The sequence below is a fragment of the Monodelphis domestica genome, chromosome 4 (genome assembly GCF_027887165.1).
Source record: "Monodelphis domestica isolate mMonDom1 chromosome 4, mMonDom1.pri, whole genome shotgun sequence".
Taxonomy (NCBI): domain Eukaryota; kingdom Metazoa; phylum Chordata; class Mammalia; order Didelphimorphia; family Didelphidae; genus Monodelphis; species Monodelphis domestica.
Genome location: NC_077230.1, coordinates 243,528,487 through 243,555,120, shown reverse-complemented (window position 1 = coordinate 243,555,120; position 26,634 = coordinate 243,528,487). Strand labels below are relative to the sequence as shown.

The 26,634-nt window shown below is 38.0% G+C and overlaps 1 protein-coding gene across 2 annotated transcripts in view; it reads right to left on the bottom strand.

The window, feature by feature from the left end:
* The window catches only part of ARHGAP20 (Rho GTPase activating protein 20), a 160,896-nt gene that overhangs the window by 17,742 nt on the left and 116,520 nt on the right, over positions 1 to 26,634 (bottom strand). For both annotated transcript variants that reach the window (XM_056794424.1, XM_001381378.4), the window contains 2 exons: positions 6,383 to 6,561; positions 2,668 to 2,829 (listed from right to left, as the gene is read on the bottom strand). In XM_056794424.1, coding sequence (XP_056650402.1) covers positions 2,668 to 2,829; positions 6,383 to 6,561 — 341 coding nt within the window. The remainder of the gene's footprint in view (positions 1 to 2,667; positions 2,830 to 6,382; positions 6,562 to 26,634) is intronic.

Sequence of the window (26,634 nt, the reverse complement as noted above, 5' to 3'; positions counted from 1 at the left end):
TTCCCATTCATCATCATTCCCGGAGAATAATGGTCCATTGGTCCATCCCAGCTCTACTGGGCTCAGTGCTAGCTTTAATCTTTTATCAGGTACAGTATTTATTATATAAATAGTTCACTTATAAGGTCTGTGTTCTAAGAAAGTAATGATAGCCTTACTTTGAATGAAGAGGCATCAAGTTAATTACTCTTATTTTGATGCTCTGGAATATAAAAAATGAATAAATAGAAACAATGTAAGATCTTAAAAAAAATCTGTAGGTTCATTGTTCTATTTATTGCCCTTCAGGCTCTTGAAGAAGGTCAGGACCTGCAACTGAATCCCTAGGTTTTATCTCTATTAAATTACCTTATCCAAATAAGGATAATATTAGCACCTACTTCCCAGGGTTGTTGTGAGAATTAAAGGAGATAATGTTTGTAATGCACTCTGCAAACCGTAAAGATCCATAGAAATGTTAGCTAGCACCAGCACCATCATCACCACCACTATAATCATTATCATATTTCAGCACTTTTCCTTGGGTATGTCCCTTGGGGGAGATTAATCATATCTGACCATCATCTTTTCTAGTTCCACCTCCAGAAAAGGGAAGAGGGGATTCATGGGAAAGAAAGACCAGAAAATTGCTGAAATTTTGACTTTTTGTCTCTCAAGTCTGCCATCTCTGGTTCATCTTCCTCATTTGGCTGTCTAGAAGAGAAAGCCTCAGGGTTCTCTCTGATGACATGGTGTGTGAGGTTTCCACATCTCAAGAACAGACTGGCTCAATCTCAGTTCTCTATAAAGATTGATTTCAAGCTTTATAGTTCAAATTTTGGCTGATCAGAAACCAATCATCCTTTCATAACACCACTAAAATGAATGTAACTGCTCTCTTGCAACACTGCTTCACCTAAAACTTCATTTTTGTGGAACTAATGATTTTAGATGGGATGGGTCTATACAGAAACTCATAACTGATTAAATACTTCCAAAACACTGGCAAGATGCCATGAATTCTGTATGTGGGTATATTGTAATCTGTAGAGAATACTAGGAAGCTCACATATTTAGTTACTTGTTAAAATGCCAGGAAAAAAAAAGCAGATTGCATTGCATTTTCTTAAAGCACCAGTTTGATACGTATCAGATTAAACATGTATATTTGTCACAGTCCATTTGTTAAGAAATGATGACTTGTAAAAACTCACTTAATAAGATTAAACTAAAGATGCAGTTGGTTACTTGTGAGAAAAGAAGAGATAGAGTTCTCCCAAAGTTTTTCATGATCTCCCTTAAACCTAATGCTCAAATCTGTCCTGTGTGATCTGTCTCTGAATTGAAACTAAGAAAGGGAAAGGCTTAAAAAAAAAGCCAATGCTTCTCCCTTTGTTGATTACCTCCAGAGCTTTCATAAATATCTTGTTTGCATGTAGTTGTTGGCATGCTATCTACCTGCATGAAATGGTAAACTTCTTGAAAATAGACTGTATTTTATTTACTTGTTGTATATTTCCATTACTTTGTACAGTGCTAAGCACAGAGAAGATGCTAATATATGCTTTTTTTTTTTAAACCCTTACCTTTCATCTTAGAATCAATACTGGGTATTGTTCTAAGGCAGAAGACCAGAAAAGGCTAGGCAATGGGGGTTAAATGACTTGTCCAGGGTCACACAGCTAGGAAGTATCTGAGGCCAAATTTGAACCCAGGACCTCACTCTCAATCCACTGAGCCACCCGGATGCCCCCTAATATATGCTTTTTGACTATCTAACTTTCCATTCTTCCCTCATTTCTTCTTTTTACTTCTCTATCCTGAAATAGGAATATAGAACTTCTGCTATTCCAGGGCATCTGTAGTCTGGTGATGAGTAAATCCTTGATTGATGGCAGAATGGCTATCTGGACCTTCTTTCCCTCAAAACCCTCTATGAAGTAGCCATTGATTCTAGCTGCTGCATTCCAAGTTTGTGACAAATTTATGAAGGAAGACATTTTTAGAAAAATAGACTAAGTTTACCAGCATTTATTATATAACCATGCAGAAGATTTTAGAAAGTGGAACTGGATGAGCGAGAAAGGAAGAGAATCTCAAAGGCTGATAAAGTTGGGCAAGATAGAGTCTTCTCTGGGTCTTGATTTCTTTATCTGTAAAGAGTATGGGACTGGACTAGGTCATAATTAAGGCCTCTCCCATCTCTGTAATTAGGAGAGTAAGAGGCACTGGTCCTTGCTGCTCCAGGAATTTCTATTTCACTTTTGTATTTCTTAAGTGAAGAAAAAATGAGGGGAGAAACTATACAAATACCATACATCTTGAAGCAATTTTACTATTTCAGAATTAAAGTAGATTAAAAAATTTTCCAAGGAAACATTCACTGTGGGGGTGGAAGAGAGGGAGGGGAGGTGGCAAAAAAGAGTAGGTGGTACAGAGAGAAGTGTTATAGTATGTTAGGGAAGCTGCCTGCAGTGGCTCATGGCATCTGTAGGTGGAGGCTTTCAAAGTCTGTGGGTGCCAACTTCAATTACATTTGGGGGAAGCTTTATTTATTTATTTCCCCAGAGTATGTGAATCTAATCAAGTTTCATGCAAATGGGCCAGAACATTCAGAATAAAGCAAGCCAGCCACACAGTGTTTTCGTCTTCTCTAAGTCACAGAGCAGGTCTGGAGCCTTTTCCTACCTTTAAGACGGATGCTGTCACGAAAATGGATTCACAGTCTAGGTGCACCTCTGCTCCTGAGTTAAGTTTCTCCTTCAGCTCTCTGCAGGATTTGACATTCGCAGATTGCCTGAAAATGCCTTTCGTGAGGGGCCCTTTTTGATTTAGAAAGAAAAGCATGTCCTGTTGGGAGGGAAAAAAGAAAACAAGACAGTCTTTCACACACATTGGCCTGCTAACGGCCCTGGGATGCTGAGGCTCGAGGAAACACATCATTGAAGTATGAGCTCAGTTCTTTGGATACTTTAAAGTTCTCTCTCCCTTTCCCAACTTCCTAGTATCCAGCTATTAGAGCAACAGGCCATAAACACTATTCTTATCACAGCCCTCCTCATGAACCCACAGTCCTCTGGGATGCCTATGGCTTCTCATCCAAATCCCTCCGCTGGATTTTTAAAGACTGAGAGGCAGAGATGGTGCAGGAGCAAGAACGTAACTTCCAGTCAGAAAGACCTGGGTTTGAATTAGTTTGGGTGAACCTGGGCAAGTCATTGAAAACTGCCTGAACTCAGTTTCTACATCTGTAAAATAAAGGGGTTGGACTAGATGGGCTCTAAGATATTTTCTAGCTCTCGATCTACAATCCTACGTATGATTTAGGATCCTATCGACTCATCCCTCTCATTCTTCATTACTCTACAACATGGCTCCAACTTCACCCTTCATGTAGAGGTTGAACGTTTGAGGTCCTCTCACGTGAGGGTCCTGATTCTAAAAACGTGCTTCTTTTTCCATCTCCACTTCTCGAATGTCCCCTCCTTCCCGTTCTCTAGACCAGAGATGCCTCCACCCCAAACACGAAGGTTCCCACACCTCCTGCTTTCCAGCTCCCATGTATGCATTATCTTTCTCTTTAGACCTTGTGGGCCAGAACTGTTTTTCTTGGGTTCTGTACTTTCATCCTCAGGGCTTAGCACTTAGTCAGCACTTAATAAATGCTTGTTGCCTTGAAAAACTGGTTCAAATCTCTGTCTCTTCTAGGAACTAGTGCTTTAATTACATAGTTCAGTCTGTCTGACACTTTGGGACCCCATAAGGGTTTTCTTGGCGAACCTACAGGAGTGGTTTGCCATTTTCTTCTTCAGCTCCTTTTATAGATGAAGGAACTGAGGCAAAGAGGTTCAGTGATTGTCTCAGGGTCACCCAGCTAGCATGTCTGAGGCCAGATTTGAGGTCCCAAAAAGGAATCTTCTTGACTCTAGGACCAGCACTATCCACAGAGCCTGCTTTAATGACATTCCATCACAACCAATTTTATATTCTCTCAGCACTTAAAGCCTCAACATCGCCAGGGTATTAGCTGGCACTTCAGTTTCCTTCTCCTCCTATCCTCCCACTAGCCTGAGCCTATAACCCGGAATGCAGGAATGAGTATGATTTCTTTTTTTATCTTTCTATAGTGCCTAGTGTATTAATTGAGAATGTAAGTAGGGGTTTGGGAAATACTGGTTAATATTATTTGATTAGAATTTATTTACTAGGACCTCTCACCCATTTAGGTGGGTGAACCCCATTTTCTCAAGGAATATAGATAAAACCTGGACCTGTAATTTCATTGATATACTTCTGATAAGCATCTTCTCAGCAACTTGTAGTCTTTTTTTTTTTAACTTTTACCTTCTGGTTTAGTATCAGTTCTAAGGAAAGCAAGATCTAGGTGATTAGGGTTAAGTGACTTATCCAGGGTCACACATCTAGGAAGTATCTGAGGCTAGATTCCAGGCCTGGCACTATCCATTGTGTTACCTAGCTGCCCCTGAAACTTATAGTCTAAAAAAAGATGCTGAGAATACTGAGATGGTCAGTGATCTGCCTGGTCTGAAACAAGACCCCACTGGACAAAAGTTTTTTGTTTTTATATCTCTAGAGCTTAGGAGTTGAATTTGAAGATTTCTGACTTGTTCAGCAAAAGTTGCCCCTGGGCTTCAAATAAAGGGAATCAAAGAAGTGACAGACTATTTAGAGAAATGGTTAGATAAAGCCATAGGAAGACATATGGGGGGCGGTTAGGTAGCAGAGTGGATAGAGTGCTGGGCTTCGACTCAAGAAAACTTGGTTTCAAATCTAGTCTCAGACAGAGTTTCTGGTTGTGTGACCCTAAGCAAGTCATTTAACCCTAATTTCCTAGCCCTTGTTACTCTTCTGTCTTAGAAGTGATACTAGGACAGAAGATAATGATTAAAAAAAAAACATATGTAAAAGAGAAGGCTTTAAAAGAGTGACTTTGAATGATAACAATGACAACTACCGCTGCCACCACTGCCACCAATCAAAATGTCCAAACAAGCTTGTAGGGCCAAGGGTAAGACTTTGGCCCCACATTCTTCATCACCAGAGAAGGTGGGGGTCAGTGGCTCTGACATATGCAATGGGAGTACACAGTAGATACTGAGTTTAAGCTGCTTTGTGGACAAAGCATTGGATCAGGAAGTTAGCTCCAGGGTAAACAAACAGATGGAAGAGGCTTTTTGTACAGAAACCCGAAAAACACACGCAAATTTACTGAGACACTTAGAAGTCACTGTCCTTGCCCCTCAAGGAGCTTCATGATAGAATCCCACCCTCAGCCATGGCAAGTCTACCTTTAATAATGCAAACTATAAGACAGTAAATGCCTGAGAGACCCAGAGTGTTCTGAGAGATTCTAAGCCACGGAGGTCACTTAGAATCAGAGAAGGGTCTTTAAAGTTCATGAGTCCAACTTTTTGGTGCCCTTCCTAAGGGCATTAGGGGGTGGGGTGGTGGATGGTCCATATCATTTTGGTAGTAGTAGACCTTGCCCCACTAAAAAAATAATACTTATCACTTATATATTGCTTTAAAACTTACAATACACTTTATAGATATTTCTTTTTGTCCTCACAACAATCCTAGGAGGAAAGTGCTATTATCTCCATTTTACAGTTGAGGAAATTAAGGTAAACAGAGATTAAGTGATTTGTCAAACAGCTAGTAAGAATCCAAGACATGATCTGAACTCAGGTCTTCCTGATTCCAGGTCCAGGGCACTATCTACTTCACTCCCTATCTTAGTTACTTTGTAATTGCCTGGTTCTTTTCACTAGAAACCTCCTCATTCCTTAGAGCCTTGAGATCAGGCTAGTTGACTTGTTCTGTTCAGTTCAATTATTGGATCATAGATTCAGAAATGGAAGAGATGTAGCAGACTCATTCCTTACACATGGGGAAACTGAGGCTAAGAGAGGTTAAGTGACTTTTTCTGAGTTAAATAGCTAGAGTCTAAGTTCGCCTCTATGGCACACTTTAAAACCTTAACTTCAAAGCATTTTTCAAGTATCTCTTCTGCTTGCTTTCTTTGTGGCTACCCCTCTTTAAATGGCCACATCAAAGTCATCCTGGGATCTAGTTCACCCATGCTCTGACCACATTCAATCCAGGGGAACCAGGATCTGGCAATGGGAAGCATCACTTGCTTTCCATCCTTGACATTTTACCCCTTTCTCGCACAGAGAGGAAAGCTAAGGTGAGAATAAGAGTTTGGGTATTGCTGTCCCTCTGCTTTGGCTCATTCCCTTTCTTTCTTCTGCCCAAAACATCCTCCCCACTCACAAAACACTGAACACCAATTTCAAAAGCAAATTCCAGGACTACTCGTTCTTTCCAACCTCTTTTACCTTTTGTGGTATGTAGCTGGGCAGAATGGAAGAAGACTCACCAAGACAGGTTTGGGCAGGTTGTCGTTCTCACAGATCTCTGGCAGTGAAACCCCAAAGAGCTGCCCTGGCATCGGGGATGTTGGAGACATTGGCATGTTGTCCAGGTGAGTGCTGGAGCCTCGCCAAAAGGCCCAATTTATGATAGATCGTCTTCTTTTAAACATCTTCTGGCTGGGATCTGAGGAACATGAGATACTTAGTAGAATAAATTAATTTCACTTAGACTCTATTGCCATTGTTAGGTTTTGGTTTGGTTGCTATGGCTTGAACAGAAAAAAACAACCCCAACACATCAGAGTATGAACAGGTATGCTCTGTTATATAGCAACAGAATCTCTAGAACTCCCCTGCAACCGAGGTTACAAATTCAGGAAAAGACTTAAAATATACAAAATCTTATAATTCATTCTAATGGAACTTCAAGATTTCTTCATGCCTATTTTGGGGTCTTTTGTCAGCAATATTGTGCCAAGAAGGAAATATGTGTTCTGGGATGCTTCCTTAAGAATCCTGGCATTAGATTTCCAAAGATGGGAGAAAGTGAAGGAGAAGGGGAAGAAAGCTTATTTACATGATTGAAATAACTGGTAAAAATTCCAGTCCAATAAACATCTGTTTCCCCATACTGCAGATGGAAATAGTAGGCCTAGAAAAGAGTTAAAAAAAACTTGCCCAGTGAATTATAGGAAGGCAATAGACTAGTGAAAAAAGGTTTTAAAATTATTTTTCAATGAGATGTCAAAAACATATCTTACTTCTTCCCTCCAATCTGCTCCCCTGTGATAATAAACTCAGAATAAGAAAAAGTACAATTCACAGGATGTGTGTAACATTCTGTGATTCCTTCTTTTGCTACTAAATTTCAGTGCAATACTTCCTTTTCCCTTTAAACAGGCAATTTTCAAAAGCATGCTGCATCCTTCCATGTGATTTTTATTACATCTTATAGTGAAACAATAAACTTTGATAGTTATTTAAGGCTAGTTTTTTTTTTAACCCTTTAACTAGGGGTATTTAATAAGATGATATAGAAGAATAGTTGGTACAAATAACTCCACCCCCTCTTCCCCATCAAAGGCTGTGAAACATTCTCCTATAAATATGTACAGAGTCGGGGAAAATAGGCTCAGGGTTACAGAGTTCATGTAGCTAAGGGGAGAGGAGTAACAAAAATCTTAGAAGTCCTTATGCTGGCAGTCTTTTCCCTCTTAAGAACATTCTTCAGTGAAGCTGATAGTTTAAGATCAGAGCAGAAGCAAATGTAATACCACAGTGTGATTGGCCTTTAGTTGTAATCAGTTTGCCACAGAATTACAGATTTAGAGCTGGAAGGGACCTTAGAGGTCATGAAGTCCAGTACATATGGGGAAACTGAGATCCAGACTCTAAGGGATTTTCCAGAATCAGATGACTAATAAGTTTCTAAGGTAGGATTCAAGGATCTATTCATTAAACCATAAACTGCTGCCATCCACATTGATATACTTCTATAGTTTTCTAAAATATTTTCATCACACACAATCTTGGGAAATGGATACTTTATTATTATCCCCATTTTACAGATGGAAACTGAGATTCAGAGGTCACTTGATTTGAGCAAGGTAACACATACCAAGTAGAAGGATCAGTATTTTAACCCAAGACCCTGCTTAGCATTAGTCCAACTTTCTATCTGAATTTTAGATGAAAGCATATATGAATCAAATTTGTGGGCACTGTTAGGTTGGAAAGTAGAGACAATTAAGCAAGAAGAAAGAATTAAAATCCAGTGAAATCCTGAAAGACTAAAAACATGGGCAAAATGAAATGTAAGCATCTATTAAATTAATTATTTATTCATATTAATTTATTAAATTGTTAAATTTAGTGCTACATTTGGGCTTAAAAATCAGCTGTACAAGAGCATGAACAGAAGGCTAAAAAGGATCCAGAGCCTCCAAGTCTGGGGGTGCTCATCTGGAGGTTGGATTTGAGGACAGAATCTATTCTTTGGCTCATGTTTGGATGAAATGACATTGAAGGTCTCTAATAACCCTCAGGTTTGGAAATTTGCTTCAACATTTTAGAAGGATGGAATCCAGATATGATGGGATGACACTATTCTGAATGTATTGGTTTCTACTGTACAGCAGAACAACAAAATAATAAACAAAACAAAATAAACCACAAAATCCTATGGATGAGTGAAATTAAAGAATCTGTTAATGATTTACAACAGCCCCGCCCAAACCCAATAGCTATTCTGCCCTCTTCAGCAATAGAGTAACTGTATTATCTTTCTATGGGCTCAAGTATTGTTCAGATAAAATCTTATCTCAACAGGGCCAAGTCCTTCCATTGGGAATGTCCAATTTGCAGAGCCTAAGGCAGCCCACACATCTCCAGGCTGAATTATTATTCTGTATTCAGTTTAATAGCTTTTCAGGAGGTATCTGGTCATGAGGGAAATGCCAAATACTCTGCTTGACTGAAGCTCTTTCTCTCTGGCCCAAAAGCTTCATTCTCTTCCCCACCCCCCAAATTGTAAAAGACAGAGAAGGAAACCAAACACATTCTTAAATGCTAGAGGGAATTCCGGCCCATTTCACCATGCCAATCTGTGCAAATGTTTGTTTAAACACACGTCTCACACACATACACACACACACACACACACACACACACACACACACACACACACACAGATACAGACACAGAAACATGTTTAAAGAAAATGCCGGGCTGCTCAAGATATCTTCCCCAGCTTTAGCCATTTCCATAGCCACCCAGATTTATTCAATTACTTAGCCCCTCCACACCTTTGAGGGGGAGCGCTCTGCCGATCTGCTCTGAACTTATAAATCCAGCTAGCCTAAGGGTGTAGACAGAGGACAAAGTGGAAATTGTGTCCTGTTCTTCATCATAAATGCTTTCAGCTTGAGTTGTGCCTTTTGTTACATGCATCATTCAGTTGTGAGTGTTCATGTTCCCTCTGGGATTGGGTGGAAAAAATTTTTTCATTAAAGTTTACTTTCCTGTAGCACTTTTAATGCATAACTTGAACTTTCTGAATGTCAAAAGCTTATTGGAAAAAAAATGCTGTTGCCATTAAAAATATGAGGGTGATGTCAACGTAAAACAAACCAATTTCATGGAATGTAAGCTAGCCTTTCCTACAACAAATCCTGGCAAGACTTCATTCTGTGCTCATTTGTGCCTGAATCAGGATAGGGAATATTTGAAAGAACAATTTTGAGAGCTGCTAAGAGCACCTTAAGAATTTAGGTGAGGAGCAGCTAGGCTCAGTAGAGAGCCAGGCCTGGAGACAGGAGGTCCTGGATTTAAATCTGGTCTCAGACACTTCCCAGCTGTGTGACCCTGGGCAAGTCACTTGACCCCCATTGCCTAGCCCTTACCACTCTTCTGCCTTGGAGCCAATACACAGTATTGACTCTAAGATGGAAGGTAAGGGTTTAAAAAAAAGTACGTATCCAGAGTCTCATTAAAAGTATCTCTTGTTGCAAACTAAGCAGCTCTCTCAATTCCAGTGTCTTCCCTTTTTGTTTTTTTTCTTCTTTATCCTGTGTAAAGCTCATTTGTATGGAGTTGTTGGCAAGCCATTTCTTCCAGCAGATTGGAAGCTTTGAGGGCAGGTGCCGTCTTTTACCTCTTTTGGTATCACCAGCACTTAGCACAATGCCTAGCACATAGCAGGTGTTTAATAAATGCTTATTGCCGACTGGCTACCTTCCTGAACCCCAAATCCTGATTTGAACAGAAATGGAAATTCTGAGTAGGTGATAAGACAGGAATAAGAACGTGTGTGTGAATCAGGATGAGGAGAAATGATAAACCACAACAAATTCTCCATAGTATGATTTAAATTATAAAAAAGGAGAAGCAATGTAAGTTGTGGGACAGAAATACTGAGTTTAGATGTCAGTAATCCAGGTTCGAATTCTGGCCATGATGCTTATTAGCTATGTGATATCATTTCAGTTCTCTAACTTTCAGTTTTGACATCTGTGAAACAGGGATAAGTGATAGACTCTGAAAGGGTATGACAAGAAGGGCTTTAAATGCTTTAAAGTCCTATGGAAATTGAGCTATTATTGTTAAACAATCAATACGAATTTAAGTGCCTACTATGTGCCAGGCACTGTGCTCCTGCACTCAAAAAGAATATCATTAAAGAGAGAGACAACATGAAAACATATACATACAAAATGAGCTATAAACAGGATAAAAGGGAATAATTAATAGAGGGAAGATTAAGAGGGGTTTGCATAAAATGAGATTTTATTATATTGGCCTGATATTCTACCATCTACCACAGAAATGTAGTCTTCCTATAAAAATGGGGTATTATTATTATTATTAGATTATAATATTTCTCCATCCACCATAAAAATTCAGTCAAACTTCAGCTGAGGCCTGGGTCTGGTGACTCCTAAAGGACTTATATGGTTCCAGAGCAGATGCACTGAATCCTACATGTTTTAGAATTCACTCTCAAAGATCTGGCTCAGTTTGGGGCCATTCAGACTTAGAGAAAAAATCTAAAAACTCATTTCAGGGGCAGCTAGGTGGCTCAGTGAATAGAGCACCAGGCCTAGGGTTGGGAGGTCCTGAGTTCAAGTCTGACATCACACACTTCCTAATTGCATGACCTGGGGCAAATGACTTAATCCTTAAAGTCTAGTGCTTACTGCTTTTTTTGCCTTGGAATCAATACTTGGCATCAATTCTAAGACAGAAGGAAAAGGTTTTTTTAAAAAATCATTTCAGTAATAAAAGTAGCCTGATGTCCTCAGGAGGTATGAAATAACAAAAAAAGCACTGGCCTGCGAGTCAGAAAGACTTCAGTTCCAATGCTGGCTCTCCCACCCACTAGCTTTGTGATTGTTTAATTGGCCTCAGCTTCCTCATTTGTAAAATGAGGATGTGCTGGGTTGGACTCTGTTTATTCTCTGTTCTCCTTCTGATACCCGGCACCTTCCAGATAGCAATGACCCAATGCGAAGCTTGATCCCTACATATCAGAAAAAATGTTCTACCTCCACCAGTTGCCCTACACTGACTCAACTTTCTTGGGACTAACTGCGTGGCCTCTAAATCTCAGGAGTTTGGATGGTGGGGACGGGCAGTCTGCCTTCTCTGCTTCATTTCCAGGGTAAGACGTCTGTATGCCTGAAGGAGGGCTCCCCCATCCTACAGTAGTAACTTTAGAAACAGCTAGTGCCAGCTTGCTACGGAGGCCAAAATTAGGAAGTTTGCCTGGGATGTTTTTGTTTGGCTTGATACCCAGTCTTTAGTCCTGACCTTGTTCTAGTTCCATGTTTATTTGATTCAGAGGGTTTCAATATGCAAAAATTAACTTCAATGTAATAACATTTTATGTTAAAAGGAGGCCTTCATCCAACCCTGTCATAGCACTTTGATACATACTGATTCACTCAGCCTGCTATCCAGAAAGATAAAGAATGGATATCCGCTGCAAGAGAGCATCCCAAACTGGCATTCCCTTGGACCAACTAACAAGAGCATTTCTGGCTTTTGAAAATGTAAAAAAAAAAAGGCTACAGATTAAACATAAAGAAACTATTCAGAGTAACTTGTATTCCAAAGGCATCTTCTAAATATTATGTTACAATATATGTTGAAAAATGTTGGAACATCATTCCCTGTTCCCTGATATTCAAGGTGTTTTTGTCACTAATAGAATATTTGCATGCATGTAGGGTGTAGGAGAGAAACCTAGATTACAGGGCAAATGTGGATCCTAATTGCAGGGGATTTTCTACATTTTCAGGCAGCTAGGTGATTCAGTGGATAGAATGCCAGGTCGAGAGCTAAGAAGATTCAGCTTTGTGAGTTCAAATCTGGCCTCAGACACTAGCTGTGTGATCCTGGGCAGGTCACTTAACCCTGTCTGCCTTAGTTTCCTTGTCCATAAAATGAGCTGGAGAAGAAATGGCAGAACACTCCCATATCTTTGCTAAGAAAACCCCAAATGGGGTCACAAAGAATTAGACCCTACTGAAAAAAAATGACTTAACAAAATCTATATTCAATATGTTTAATCGCAATGGTCCCTGGTAGCCATTCTTGGTAGCATCAAGTTTCTGTTTAAGTAGGGTAATCATTGGCAGTGATGATCTTGGGATAATATGTATGTATTATAAATACAGCCAAATCGTATTAATTCGGGGCAACATTGTCTAATGGGAAAGGCCCTGGATCTGGAGTCAGGGAATCTGAGTTCAAATCTACTCTCTGCCACATAACCTTGTACAAATAAATGACTGTATATTTTTGGACCTCAATCTTCTTATCTACACTATAGAAGTATCAGCTACTGTTATTATTGTTGTCACTATTCAATATTTGAGTCTTTGATTACTTGGTCATATTAATCAGGGGAAATAATATTAGCTTGGTAAATTTGGTAGTTTCTCCTACACCTTCCTCCATCCAAATGATTAATCATAAATGAGGACTAGGATGGGATTTTCCTTGGTTCTCTAGAGTTCCTTAACAAGCTCAGGAGAGTTGCCAAAGGAACATAGGATCAGAGATCATCTGCCCCATTATCCTCATTTTACAGGAATAACCTGACCTCTAGAGAATCTAAATATGTCTAAGGTCACAGAGCTTGTTGAGAGGGGCAGAGCTGGGATTCCAACCTGTGTCCTTAATCTTCAAAAACAACATTCTTCCCACTATACTACACTGGCTCTCTATATTATTCAGCTGACATTTATTTTTAGGTGGCCCCAAAAGACACTGAAATGCCATAGGTATGATTCATTTGGGTAACTGGACAGATCTGGTGTCTGCATCCATCCTAAAATTTCCCCCAAAAGACCTACTTCATTCCACCTTTCCAAGCTCCAAATTTAACTAATAAGAGAAAGCATACTTTCATCTCATCTCTAATCTGCTTTTCAACAGGCTATTTCTACACGGTCCTCTACCTGTCTTATTTTTTCTTTTTTTAAAATTAATTTTATTTATTTTTACATGCCAATACAATTTAAATCATCATTCTCTAAGATTTTGTAATCAATGATATTTCCCTCTTCTAGCCCCCTCCAAGACAGTAGGTAATATAGGTTTTATGTTGTTATCATACAATATATATTTTCATGTTTATCTCATGAAAGAAGATATATTGCTTGCACTGGACAAAAATTTGTGGAGCAACTAAAATAAAGAATGGTATGTTTCCATCTGTAATCAGACTCCATCATTTCCTAGATGGTCTTTTTCTTTTTTTCTTTTAATTAAAAAAATTAATCTTTATTTTATTCCAATAACAAATTTACACAGTTTTCCAAAGTTACATGATTCATGTTGTCTCTCTCCCCTCTTACTTCCCCCCTCCCAAAGCTGACAAGCAGTATCACTGGCTTATACATGTATTATCACTCAAACCTGGTTCCATAGTATTCATTTTTGTAAGAGAATCTTATAAAACACAAACCCCAAATCACATACCCAAATAAGCAAATGATAAATCACATGTTAGTTGCTGTTACTAGCAAAATCTATTACACTTGATCATCCCACAATATTTTAGTTACGGTGTACAATGTTCTGATCCTGCTTATTTCATTCTGAGTCAGTTCATGTAGGTCTTTCCAGTTCTTTCTGAAATCATCCTGTTCATCATTTCTTATAGCACAATAGTACTCATCACCATCATGTACCATATTTTGTTCAGCCATTCCCCAATTGAGGGATATCTCTTTAGTTTCCAATTCCTTGCCACTACAAAAAGCACAGCTATAAATATTTTTGTTTAAACAGGTCTTTCCCATTTTTAAAAAAAATATCTCTTTGGGATATAGACCCAGTATGGGTATTGCTGGAAAAATAGGTATGCATTCTTTATAGCCCTTTGGGCATAATTCCAAATTGCTTTCCAGAATGATTATATCAATTTACAACTCCACCAGAAATGTATTAATGTCTCAATTTTGCCACATTCCCTCCAACATTTATTGTTTTCATTTGATGTCATATTGGCCAGTTGCTAGGTATAAGGTGATACCTGAGAGTAGTTTTAATTTGCATTTCTCTAATCAATAGGGATTTAAAACATTTTATATGATTATTGATAGCTTCGATTTCTTCATCTGAAAACTCATTATCCTTTGATTATATGTCAATTAGAGAATGACTTGGTTTTTTGTAAATTTGATTTATTTCTTTACATATTTGAGAAATTAGACCATTATCTGGTCTAATTTTATCAGAGAAATTTGTTATAAGATCTTTTCCCAAGTTTGTTGCTTCCCTTCTAATCTTGCTTTTGTTTGTACAGAAACTTTTTAATTCAATATAACCAAAATTAGTAATTTTATAACTTGTAATATTCTCTATCTCTTATTTAGTCTTAGAATTTTCCCTTCTCCATAGATCTGACACTACCTGTCTTTAAAAAAAAAAAAGACCACATCAACAAGCAAACTAGCAAGAACCACATGATTATTTCAATAGATGCAGAAAAAGCCTTTGATAAAATACAACACCCATTCCTATTAAAAACACTAGAAAGCATAGGAATAGAAGGGTCATTCCTAAAAATAATAAACAGTATATATCTAAAACCAACAGCTAATATCATCTGCAATGGGGATAAACTAGATGCATTCCCAATAAGATCAGGAGTGAAACAAGGATGCCCATTATCACCTCTACTATTTGACATTGTACTAGAAACACTAGCAGTAGCAATTAGAGAAGATAAAGAAATTGAAGGCATCAGAATAGGCAAGGAGGAGACCAAGTTATCACTCTTTGCGGATGACATGATGGTCTACTTAAAGAATCCTAGAGATTCAACCAAAAAGCTAATTGAAATAATCAACAACTTTAGCAAAGTTGCAGGATACAAAATAAACCCACATAAATCATCAGCTTTTCTATATATCTCCAACACAGCTCAGCAGCAAGAACAAGAAAGAGAAATCCCATTCAAAATCACCTTAGACAAAATAAAATACCTAGGAATCTATCTCCCAAGACAAACACAGGAACTATATGAACACAACTACAAAACACTCGCCACACAACTAAAACTAGACTTGAACAATTGGAAAAACATTAACTGCTCATGGATAGGACGAGCCAATATAATAAAAATGACCATCCTACCCAAACTTATTTATCTATTTAGTGCCATACCCATTGAACTACCAAAATACTTCTTCACTGATTTAGAAAAAACCATAACAAAGTTCATTTGGAAGAACAAAAGATCAAGGATATCCAGGGAAATAATGAAAAAAAACACATATGATGGGGGCCTTGCAGTCCCAGACCTCAAACTATATTACAAAGCAGCAGTCATCAAAACAATTTGGTACTGGCTAAGAAACAGAAAGGAAGATCAGTGGAATAGACTGGGGGAAAGCGACCTCAGCAAGACAGTATACGATAAACCCAAAGATCCCAGCTTTTGGGACAAAAATCCACTATTCGATAAAAACTGCTGGGAAAATTGGAAGACAGTGTGGGAGAGACTAGGAATAGATCAACACCTCACACCCTACACCAAGATAAATTCAAAATGGGTGAGTGACTTAAACATAAAGAAGGAAACCATAAGTAAATTGGGTAAACACAGAATAGTATACATGTCAGACCTTTGGGAGGGGAAAGGCTTTAAAACCAAGCAAGACATAGAAAGAATCACAAAATGTAAAATAAATAATTTTGACTACATCAAACTAAAAAGCTTTTGTACAAACAAAACCAATATAACTAAAATCAGAAGGGAAACAACAAATTGGGAAAAAATCTTCATAGAAACCTCTGACAAAGGTTTAATTACTCATATTTATAAAGAGCTAAATCAATTGTACAAAAAATCAAGCCATTCTCCAATTGATAAATGGGCAAGGGAAATGGATAGGCAGTTCTCAGATAAAGAAATCAAAACTATTAACAAGCATATGAAGAAGTGTTCTACATCTCTTATAATCAGAGAGATGCAAATCAAAACAACTCTGAGGTATCACCTCACACCTAGCAGATTGGCTAACATAACAGCAAAGGAAAGTAATGAATGCTGGAGGGGATGTGGCAAAGTAGGGACATTAATTCATTGCTGGTGGAGTTGTGAACTGATCCAACCATTCTGGAGGGCAATTTGGAACTATGCCCAAAGGGCGACAAAAGAATATCTACCCTTTGACCCAGCCATAGCACTGCTGGGTCTGTACCCCAAAGAGATAATGGACACAAAGACTTGTACAAAAATATTCATAGCTGCGCTCTTTGTGGTGGCCCAAAACTAGAAAACGAGGGGATGCCCATCAATTGGGGAATGGCTGAACAAACTGTGGTATATGTTGGTGATGGAATACTATTGTGCTCAAAGGAATAATAAAGTGGAGAAGTTCCATGGAGACTGGAACAACCTCCAGGAAGTGATGCAGAGCGAGAGGAGCAGAACCAGGAGAACATTGTACACAGAGACTAATACACTGTGGTATAATCGAACGTAATGGACTTCTCCATTAGTGGCGGTGTAATGTCCCTGAACAACTTTCAGGGATCCAGGAGAAAAAAAACACCATTCATAAGCAAAGGATAAACTATGGGAGTGGAAACACCGAGAAAAAGCAACTGCCTGAATACAGAGGTTGAGGGGACATGACAGAGGATAGACTTTAAATGAACACTCTAATGCAAATACTATCAACAAAGCAATGGGTTCAAATCAAGAAAACATCTAATGCCCAGTGGACTTACGCGTCGGCTATGGGGGGTGGGGGGGAGGAAAAGAAAATGATCTATGTCTTTAACGAATAATGCTTGGAAATGATCAAATAAAATATATTAAAAAAAAAAAAAAACCCTTACCTTCCATCTTAGAATCAATACTGTGTATTGCTTCCAAGAAAGAAGAGTGGTAAGGGCTAGTCAATGGAAGTTAAGTGACTTGCCCAGGGTCACACATCTAGGAAGTATCTAAGGTCAATTTTGAACCCAGGGTTTCCTGTCTGTAGGCCTGACTTTCAATCTGCTGAACCACCTAACTGCACCCCCTGTCTCATCCCCTCTCTTGTGTTCTCTTAAGCTTTTTGAGGGAGCTAGGGGGTGCAATATCTGGAGACCTAGGCCTGGCCTGAGGATAGCACATGGTAAGCACTAAATGCTTATTCTCTCTCCTTCCTGTTAATTGTTAGATCCAGAAATATTCCTTTGAGGCTGCAACTCTGCTTGCAAAGTCTAGCAGTGGTTTCAACAGGCAATTATTAAGTGCCTGCTCCTGATATGCTATGGAGGCAATGTGTTCCAGTGGATAGAGTGCCAAACCTGGAGTCAGGAAAATTCAGCTTTGTGAGTTTAAATCTGGTGTCAGACAAAGTTGTGTGACCCATGCCAAGTCACTTGACCCTGTCTGTCTCAGTTTCCTCATCTGTAAAATGAGCTGAAGAAGGAAAGGAGATATCATTCCAATATCTTTGCCAAGAAAACCTCAAATGGGACCAGGAAAAGTCAGTCATGAAAATTAACTGTGGGGTAAAGAATATTCTAAGCTTACCCAAACTCACCTTCAAACAACTACAAAAGAAAAAAAATGCCTCAAAACAAGTTTTGGAGCATCAGAACTAACAGGATAGAGTAAAGCAGAGTTTCAGCTGAAGAAGATATAGGGGATCAGTAGGAAGAACCTGTCTGTATTTCTGGGGTAAGAGGTGAGAGCAGTGGAGCCAGCAATGTGAAGAGAAGCCCAAAGCAAGCACATGCTGAAGAGGTTGAGGACTGAATTGAGGACTGAATTGTTGCAAGCACACCCAAGGGAACCCTAAGCAGAAGGAACAACTCCAATGCTGTCAACACCAGGGGGAGCTGGCAGCTGACAAATGGAATCCAGCTAAATCTCTAGTACATAGCACCTTTGGGAACCAGGGACAGTACTCCCTTCATTCCAAAAGTGGAGCTGAGCCTCACCATACAGAAAAGATCATTAAAAAAAATGAGTAAAAGACAAAGAAAACGCCTGACCATGGAAAGCTTTTTTAGCAAAAGGAAAGACCAAAATGCAAACTTGGAAGAGGATAGTAATGCCAAGAAGGAAATGTGTGGACCCTCAAAAGCATGAAAGGATAATTAGAGAATTAAAAGAAAAATTAGAAAAAAATTATAGAAAAACTCAACAGCTTGGAAGAAAACTCACTGAAGGAAACAGATTCCTTAAAAAAGGGAACATGAAACCTCAAACAAAAAAAATAACTCTTAAAAAAAAAAGGAAATAGATGATGGAGTGAAGATAGCCAGCTGGCTCAGTGGTTTGAGAGCCAGGTCTAGAGACAAAAGGTCCTGGGTTCAAATTTGACTTCAGAACTTCCTAGATGTGCAGCATTGGGCAAGTCACTTAAATCCCATTGCCTCATCCTTACCAACCTTCTGCCTTGGAACCCATTCACAGTATTGATCCTAAGATGGAAGGCAAGGGTTTAAAAACAAAAACAAAAAAAAAAGTATAAAATCTCAAAGAAGAAAATGGCTCCTTAAAAATCAGAAATGGACATATGGAAACTAATGACACCATAAAATAACAGGAAACAATACAATCAATTCAAAAGAATGAAAAAAAAGAAGAAAATCTATAATACCTTACTGGGAAAAAAAAACTGAACTGAAAAATAGATCCAGGAGCGATAACTTTATAATCACTGGACTGCCTGAAAGCCATAATAAATAAATAAAGGTCTAGACACAATATTGTAAGAAATTATAAAGTAGAACTGCATGATATTCTCAAATATGAAGAGAAGATAGAAATTAAAAGAATTTATTTATTGCTACCTGAAATAAATCCCAATTTAACAATACAGCACTATTATAGTCAAATTATAGAACTCCTAGGCAAAGGCAAGAAAAAGGCTTGCATCTTTCCCCTGAAATGTTATTTTAATTTATAATCTTTACAATTAGGATCACATACTGCCATATTCTTTTTGGCATTAGTGGGAGTACAGCAAGTATTTCAAAATACTGACTGTTTACTTGGGTCCAGGACTTCATATGCCCAGGTGGGCCACCCAAAGGTTATAAAAATTTAAATGACAAAGAGGCTTAGGGGTTATAGATAAAACTACTTTTTTTCCAAGTCTTTTCCAAGCTGTTTCCTCCTCACTCGTATATCCAACCCTGAATAGTCAAATCCAACTTCCAAGTTTCTCATTAATCTGTCCAATCTCAGAAATTATCCTCCCTGGTAGAGATTGAATGAAACCAAAGCTAGACTAGGAATTTCTCTAGTCTTTTCCCTTTGCCCTTGCCTTCTTCTCCCTAATGCTCTAGGGTTATTAAAAATACTATATAGACACTTAGTCTCCACCACTACCACTGCCTGCTGATCCTGGCCTATGAGGAATTAGAGGTTGGCCACAGATTACCAAGACTTGTGAACTTTTTAACCTCAAATGCTGCAAATAGAGCAGACATAATGACTCTGAGAAATGTCAATGTTACCAAGAACTGAATGGTTCTAGCTGATCTGATTTCTTCTGGGAAAAGTCAATCATTGAACTAGAAATTAGGTAAGATGGGAGAAAGTTTATTTCATAAAATCTAATATATTCTGAAAAATCTTATTCTCCTCATGAATCAGAGATGCATTTGGATATTGAAGGATTAAATTCAATTATGAATTTGTTGAGTTCTTCCCACACACTGTGCACTAAAAATATAACCTTAGCTAAACTGGAGAAGGAAGACTTAGATGAGAGAGAGAGAGAGAGAGAGAGAGAGAGAGAGAGAGAGAGAGAGAGAGAGAGAGAGAGAATCATATGTGTATTAATATATGGAGTATAAGCCCTTTAAGATGTGATATTTTATTATCTTTACTTTTCTCTTTACTGTCTAGAATATTTTATTCTCCTTAAATTTGCTCCTTCCCTCCTAACTTCTCTAGTTCTGTATATTCAATCCCATACTAAAGTTTCCAAATCTTAGGAATTCTATCTCCATATTATCTTTCCCATGTTAGCCTAGCTTAGTACAGTGCCTGGCACATAGCAGATGCTTTGTAATGTTTCCTTTCTTCTCAACTGCTTTGCCCTCTCCCACTACACAAATTCAAAATTTGGATTCTGGGAAAACTTCATAGCTGTGAAGTTCAAAATGAATTCATGTTTGTAAAGTGTTTTCTAAACCTTGAAGGGCTATATGAGCCTCAAGTATTGTTATTAGTGAAGGAAATGGTACACAAACTATGTAAAGTGAAAAAAATAATAAAAGGAATGCATGTCAAAAGGTTTAGGTTCAAATTCTGCCCGATATAGCCTGTGATGTCCAACAAGTGACTTTACTTCTCTGGGCCTTAGTTTCCTCATGTGTAAAAGGAGGAGACTGGCCTTGATAGCCTTTGAGTTCCTTTCCATCTCTGAGTTTCTGAGTCTATGATTCTTATGCTGGTTGAGGAGAACCATGGAGACAGGGAATGAGCATCAAGGAAGGAGTGCAGTAAGATTTCTGTTTGTTTCATAATTATACCCATGCTATCAAAATGCTAACACTGAGGGGAGGGTGAGGAAGGCACAGTTGTAGCTCACTTAACACACCAGATGTTTCTGGAATTGTATACAAATCTAATGAAAAAATTAAGCCATTTAAAATGCAACAGGAGAATGCTATTTCAAGGAATCTTGGGCTGAATTCTAAGCTAGAGCAAGGAGAACTTTTATAATATGAATTAATAAATTCTTTCACTTATCTAGTATTTAAATTTGTGTTTTTGTTAATTGAAAATTCTTATGGTAGGGAGCAACTGTAAATTCATTGTCTTCCCATGAGAGTCCATTTAAAAAAAGGGCAAATGGTACTATATTGATTGGCAGATGATGGTGCCAGCCAACCATTCTGGAGGTAGCTGATGTCTGGTCCAGGTAGAAGGATTTAGGGAATAGGTATGGCAGAGCAGAAAAAATATTGGATTTATAATCTGAAAATCCTGGTTCTGCCACTCACTACCTTAACCTTTCTGGGTCTCAGTTTTCTGAACTTTAAAATGAGAGAGGAGGATGAGATGACTTTGAGAGTCCACTGCTATCTCTCAATCTATGATTCTATGACAGATAGCATATAAACTGACTTCTAATCATATCCTACAACCTTATGAGTTTATGACTGACCTAAATTGGCCTGATGTTTCATTAACTATGACCTGCCTAAGTTTTCATATTTTTAAAATGGGTATATCACATTATTTTGAGATAGATCCCAAGTTTATCAAAGTAGACAAGCAGAGACACAGAAATATGGAGTTTGGATCCACAGTTCTCCTTCCACCAAAAAGAGTGAAAGTAACAATTTCAAGCATAAAATTGGTAATGTTGGCTTTTTCCACTCCTAATCTCAGGGTATAAAGTACTGCAGTGTTACAGGAAGTCAGATTTCTGCAAACAGGAGTCATTACATTTTCATCTTATCTAACTTCTACTGGGCCCTCATTGTTACTAGCAATGCTTTCATTCATTCATTCATTCATTCATTCATTCATTCATTCATTCATCCATTCATTCAATTATTCATTCATTTCAATCCAATCCAGTCCAATCCAACAAATAAAAAATTAAGCAAGTCCCCTGAATACGACAAAAAAAAAAAAAGATGGCCTCTTCCCTCAAGGACTTTTCATTCTCCTTTTCACCTCAATTAACCTTTCTGTGTTTTCTCATCTGTAAAATAGAAATAACAACATTTTTATGATGTCCTACTTTATTATGGAACTGTGAAGGTAACATGAGATAAAGAATATCAAGTACTTTGTAAATCCTAAAGTGCTACAGGTGTTAGCTATTAACATGCTTTCTTTTCATCTCAGAGGGCAACATGTCATTTCTACTTTCCAAATTTAATGCCTCCATCTGTGTTTTTATACTCCTACTTCCTTCAATCCTTTACTTCCTCTATTATCCTCTTGCTTGCCAATCTGTTTCTCCCATGCAATCTGGTGCCTTTGCCTAAAAAGAAAAGTGTATAGATAGATAGACAGATAGATATAGATACATATGTAAGCCTTCCCCAGCCTCAAAAAACAAAAATGATGAAGAAGATCCCACTATTCCCCTGCTCAATCACTGACTGATTCGTTTCCCTGATACTCATTTACTTCTACCCCTACAGCCTGACTTCCATTCTCACTTTTGTACTTAAACTTTCCTTCGAATGTCACCAAATGACCATGGCCAAATATTTCAGCCCTTCCCCTGGCTTCACTTGACCTCTACAATATATTACATTACTGTGGGCAACACTATTATGACAGAATTAGTCAAGGATGGAGGGGTTGTGGGAAGATGAGCACACTAATATATTGCCAGGGAAGCTATGAATTGGTTCAACCATTCTGGAAAACAATTTGGAATTTTGTAAAAAGAACAGACAAAAAAGTGACTAAACTGTTCATATTCTTGACCTGGAAATTCCATTGCTGGTCATTCACCCCAAGAATGTCAAAGATCAAAAAATCTCATAAATACCAAAATATTCATAGCAGAATTTTCTGAGGTAGCAAAGAACAAGAAACAATATGGGGACATACTGATTTGTGGAATGACTTAAACAATTATGGTACATCAATATGATGAAATATTAACAGGCCAAAAGAAATGATGAATATGAGAAATTCAGAGAATTATGGGGAGATTCATGTACATCTGGTTTCTCCAATGGAATGTATGCTCCTTAAGGGCAGGGATGCTGTATACCTAGTGCCTAGAAGAGTGCTAGGCACATAACTATTTTTAAAAATAACTGTTGATTGAATGAACTGATGCAGAAGAACAAATCATATATGCATTCCTATGGTAGAGATTTACTTTGTTCAAATGCTTTTTCCCCCTGCACTACAAGAAAGTTCCCTGGGATGTGGACAAGGGAGGGATATATCTGAAAATAACTATGATGTAAAAATAGAAGGTTACAATAAAACTTAAAATCAATCAAATAAAATATTCTGATTGACTGATCAGTCATTCATTTTTTTCTCAGACTTCCAATTAGGGGAATCCATTCCCTACTGAGTCATGAAAATGTGGAAAACTATTCTAGTAAGCTTTTCCTTAAATCCAACTTAAACTTGCTTCTTTGCAAGTTCCAATTTTTTACTTCTAGTTCATCCCTTGGGGGGGGGGTTGTGAAAATGTATCAATTTATTCTCTTTTTCTACATGACAAACATTCAAATACTTGGAAACAGCTACCATTTGTCCACCACAAGTTTTTCTTCTCTAGTCTAACCATCCTCTGTTCCTCTGGCTCTTCAAATGGTATGATCTCAAACACCTTCACCATCTGGTTTGCCCACCCTCTTTGTTAAACTCTGAAGCTTATCAATGTCCTTCTCAACATGTTAATTGTTCCCCTATTATTACAAAGCCATTCCTTTCTATCTAGCCATGTACCCACTACTCTAGGCTATGGTCTTATTATTTGATGCCTAGATTAATACCAATAACTTCCCATTTCTGGTGAGATTCCTTCTTGTACATCCAAACTCTGGCCCCCAAATCAATATCTGATATAATGTGACTCCAACCTTCCTTTCCAAAGTTATCTCCCAGTTATTTCCCACCATAAAATTTCCTGTGCAGATAGATTTCCCAGCTCACTCTAGCTACCCTAAACATAATTCATACAATTCTATCTCTATCTATATTTTCACTTTGGCTATGCCTCTTAACTAAAATACCCTCCTATTTCTTTCTGCCAAGTCATATTCTTTCTTCAAAGGCCAACTCAAATCCTTTTATGAAGCCTTCCCAGCTTACTTTATTGCAACCTCTGCTAAAACCCTGCAATTTTCCTTATTGGCACCCCTTGTTGTTTTTCCCTTCCTTTTCAAAGAGGACCAGTGTCATCAAAGGATGACATTAGACTTGGACATAAATTGGATTTAAGTAAGGCAGGGTTACATCTCAGTAGCCTCACTCTTTCTTTTAGAGTCATTAAAGTCTGGTGGCAAGACAAAAAACTCAGGAAAACTGGTGATGATTGAGGTGGATGATCTTTGTGTCTTTGATGTTTTAAGCACTCCACAGTGCCTGCTTCAGCAACCTTCATGGCTATTGGAACAAATTGTTTTCACCTGCCCATTCTGCTGGGGGGAGCCTTCACATACCCCAAGGTAGCCATCCGCCAGAGTCCTTCATGGGTTTGAAGCCAATCAGTTACCCTCAATGTGGTTTAGCCCTTCTGCTCGGATAGATTTACCAGGATGTAGCCACTGCACGTGCTATGGCTTCTTAGAGTCACAGGTGAGAGTTGGGCAGATACCAAGGGTGGATGAGCAGCGCTATAAAGGGTTTGGCGAGCCCTCACACCAGAGGTGCTAGTCCTCAATGAACACTCCATAAACCCCTTATTTGGTATTAAACATTGAATATTTCTTGTATATTTCCCTTTTCATGTGCACATGTCCTGTGCCCCTACTCTGACAAATCATGAACTTTATGAGGCTGAGGAATGTCTTCTGTTATCATCATTAATAAGAAACACTGGGGAGTCTCGGAATTGAAGTCACTATATTAATGCAATTTGAATGAAATTAATTGAAACATATCAATTTATTTAGGATTCTTTGAATGCTTACCATGCTAAACAATTTGGAGGAACACATGGAAGTGCCCTCAAGAATCTAGAATCTCACTGGAAAGATATGCAAATGAACATTGGAATAATAAATGTCTAATGAAATGCAAAGGTGAATGCTATGAAAAGTCTATAGTCTATAGTCTACCTGTGAAGTTAGCAACCTTTCTTGAGCTTTTGGTTCTTTTACTTAAACTTTAATTGCATTTAATTATGTTCTATTTCAGGATCTCATCACCTTTTGCTTATATTATTGCAATAGCCTCTTTACTTGTTTCTTTGATTTTAGTCCCCTTCCCACCAATACATCTCTCACATGGATGCCAAAATATCTCTAAAGCACAAGATTGATCATGTTATTCCCCTGCTCAAGAAATTTCAATGGCTTTGTAATGGACCAAATAGAAATTGAATAGCATTTGAAATCCTTCACAACCTGGTTGTTGGAGATTAAAAATCAAAAATATAACAATCCCATGCTTATATTCTATCAGGGCAGACAACATGTATATGTAAGTACATACATATGAAGTATAAGGTAAGTGTTTTTATTAGGAAGAAGGTGGAGTAGAATCTCTAACAGCTAACAGGATCATAAAAGACTATAATAATATATATATATAATATAATATGAGATTTTGAATAGTATGAAAATATTATGGTGAAAAACCAATCTTCAGATTGAAAGGATAAAAATAATTTCAATTTTAAAAATTGCTTTATGATCTTCTAGAATTCACTTTTTCCTGTTTTAGATACACTTTAGTCTTTGGAATTAATGCAATTTGATTCAACGAGGAGTTCTTGAAAATAAAATGTGTGCATATAAATGCAATATTCACTTACTTTTCTTAAAATTCCAGAGTTGTGAGCGAGAAAGCAGCATGGGCATAGAAAGCCCAGGATTTGTTGTTAGGTCACTTGAGGTTCAATTCCCAACTCTACCACCTATTAATTGTGTGATGTTGGTCAAGTCATTCTCTGAATCCTTATTTGCTTGAAATGGGATTAACTCAGTTGACAGCTAAATTCCTCCCCAGTTCTCTTTTAAACACTGAACTTGGCAGGGCAGAAAAGTGGTAAGGGCTAGGAAATTAGGTTAATAAGATCAAAAAGACTAGTCTTGTATCAACTGTCTTTTAATCCTTTAGAAGGGTTATCTTCTTCTATAAACCTTTACCTTCTATTTTAGTATCAATTCTAAATCAGAAGAGTAGCCAGGGCCAGGTAGTTAGGGTTAAATGACTTGTCCAGGATCAAACAGCTAGGAAGTATATAAATCCAGATTTCAATCCTTGATGCCACCTAACTACCTTCCCTCTAATTCCTTTTATCTTGTCTTCTATGTTTGCAAGGTAAGAAGATTATCCTTCCAGAACATGGCAGCACAACAAAAACAGCCATGTACACTCATGTTTCAGAAATCCAAACTAAGATTTATTCAGCATCACTGGAATAATCTGCCTTCAAGAAGCTTTATTTTCTCCTACTTCTTATAGATATCAGCCACCAAGCAGGGTACCATGGGCTACTGACACACACCTTCCTCATGGTCTAATGCCCATGATTTATCCATCCGTTCAGTGACCATAGAAACAACAACATTTACAAAGAATTTTAAGGTTTTGATCCTCACAGCAAACTTCTGAGGTAGG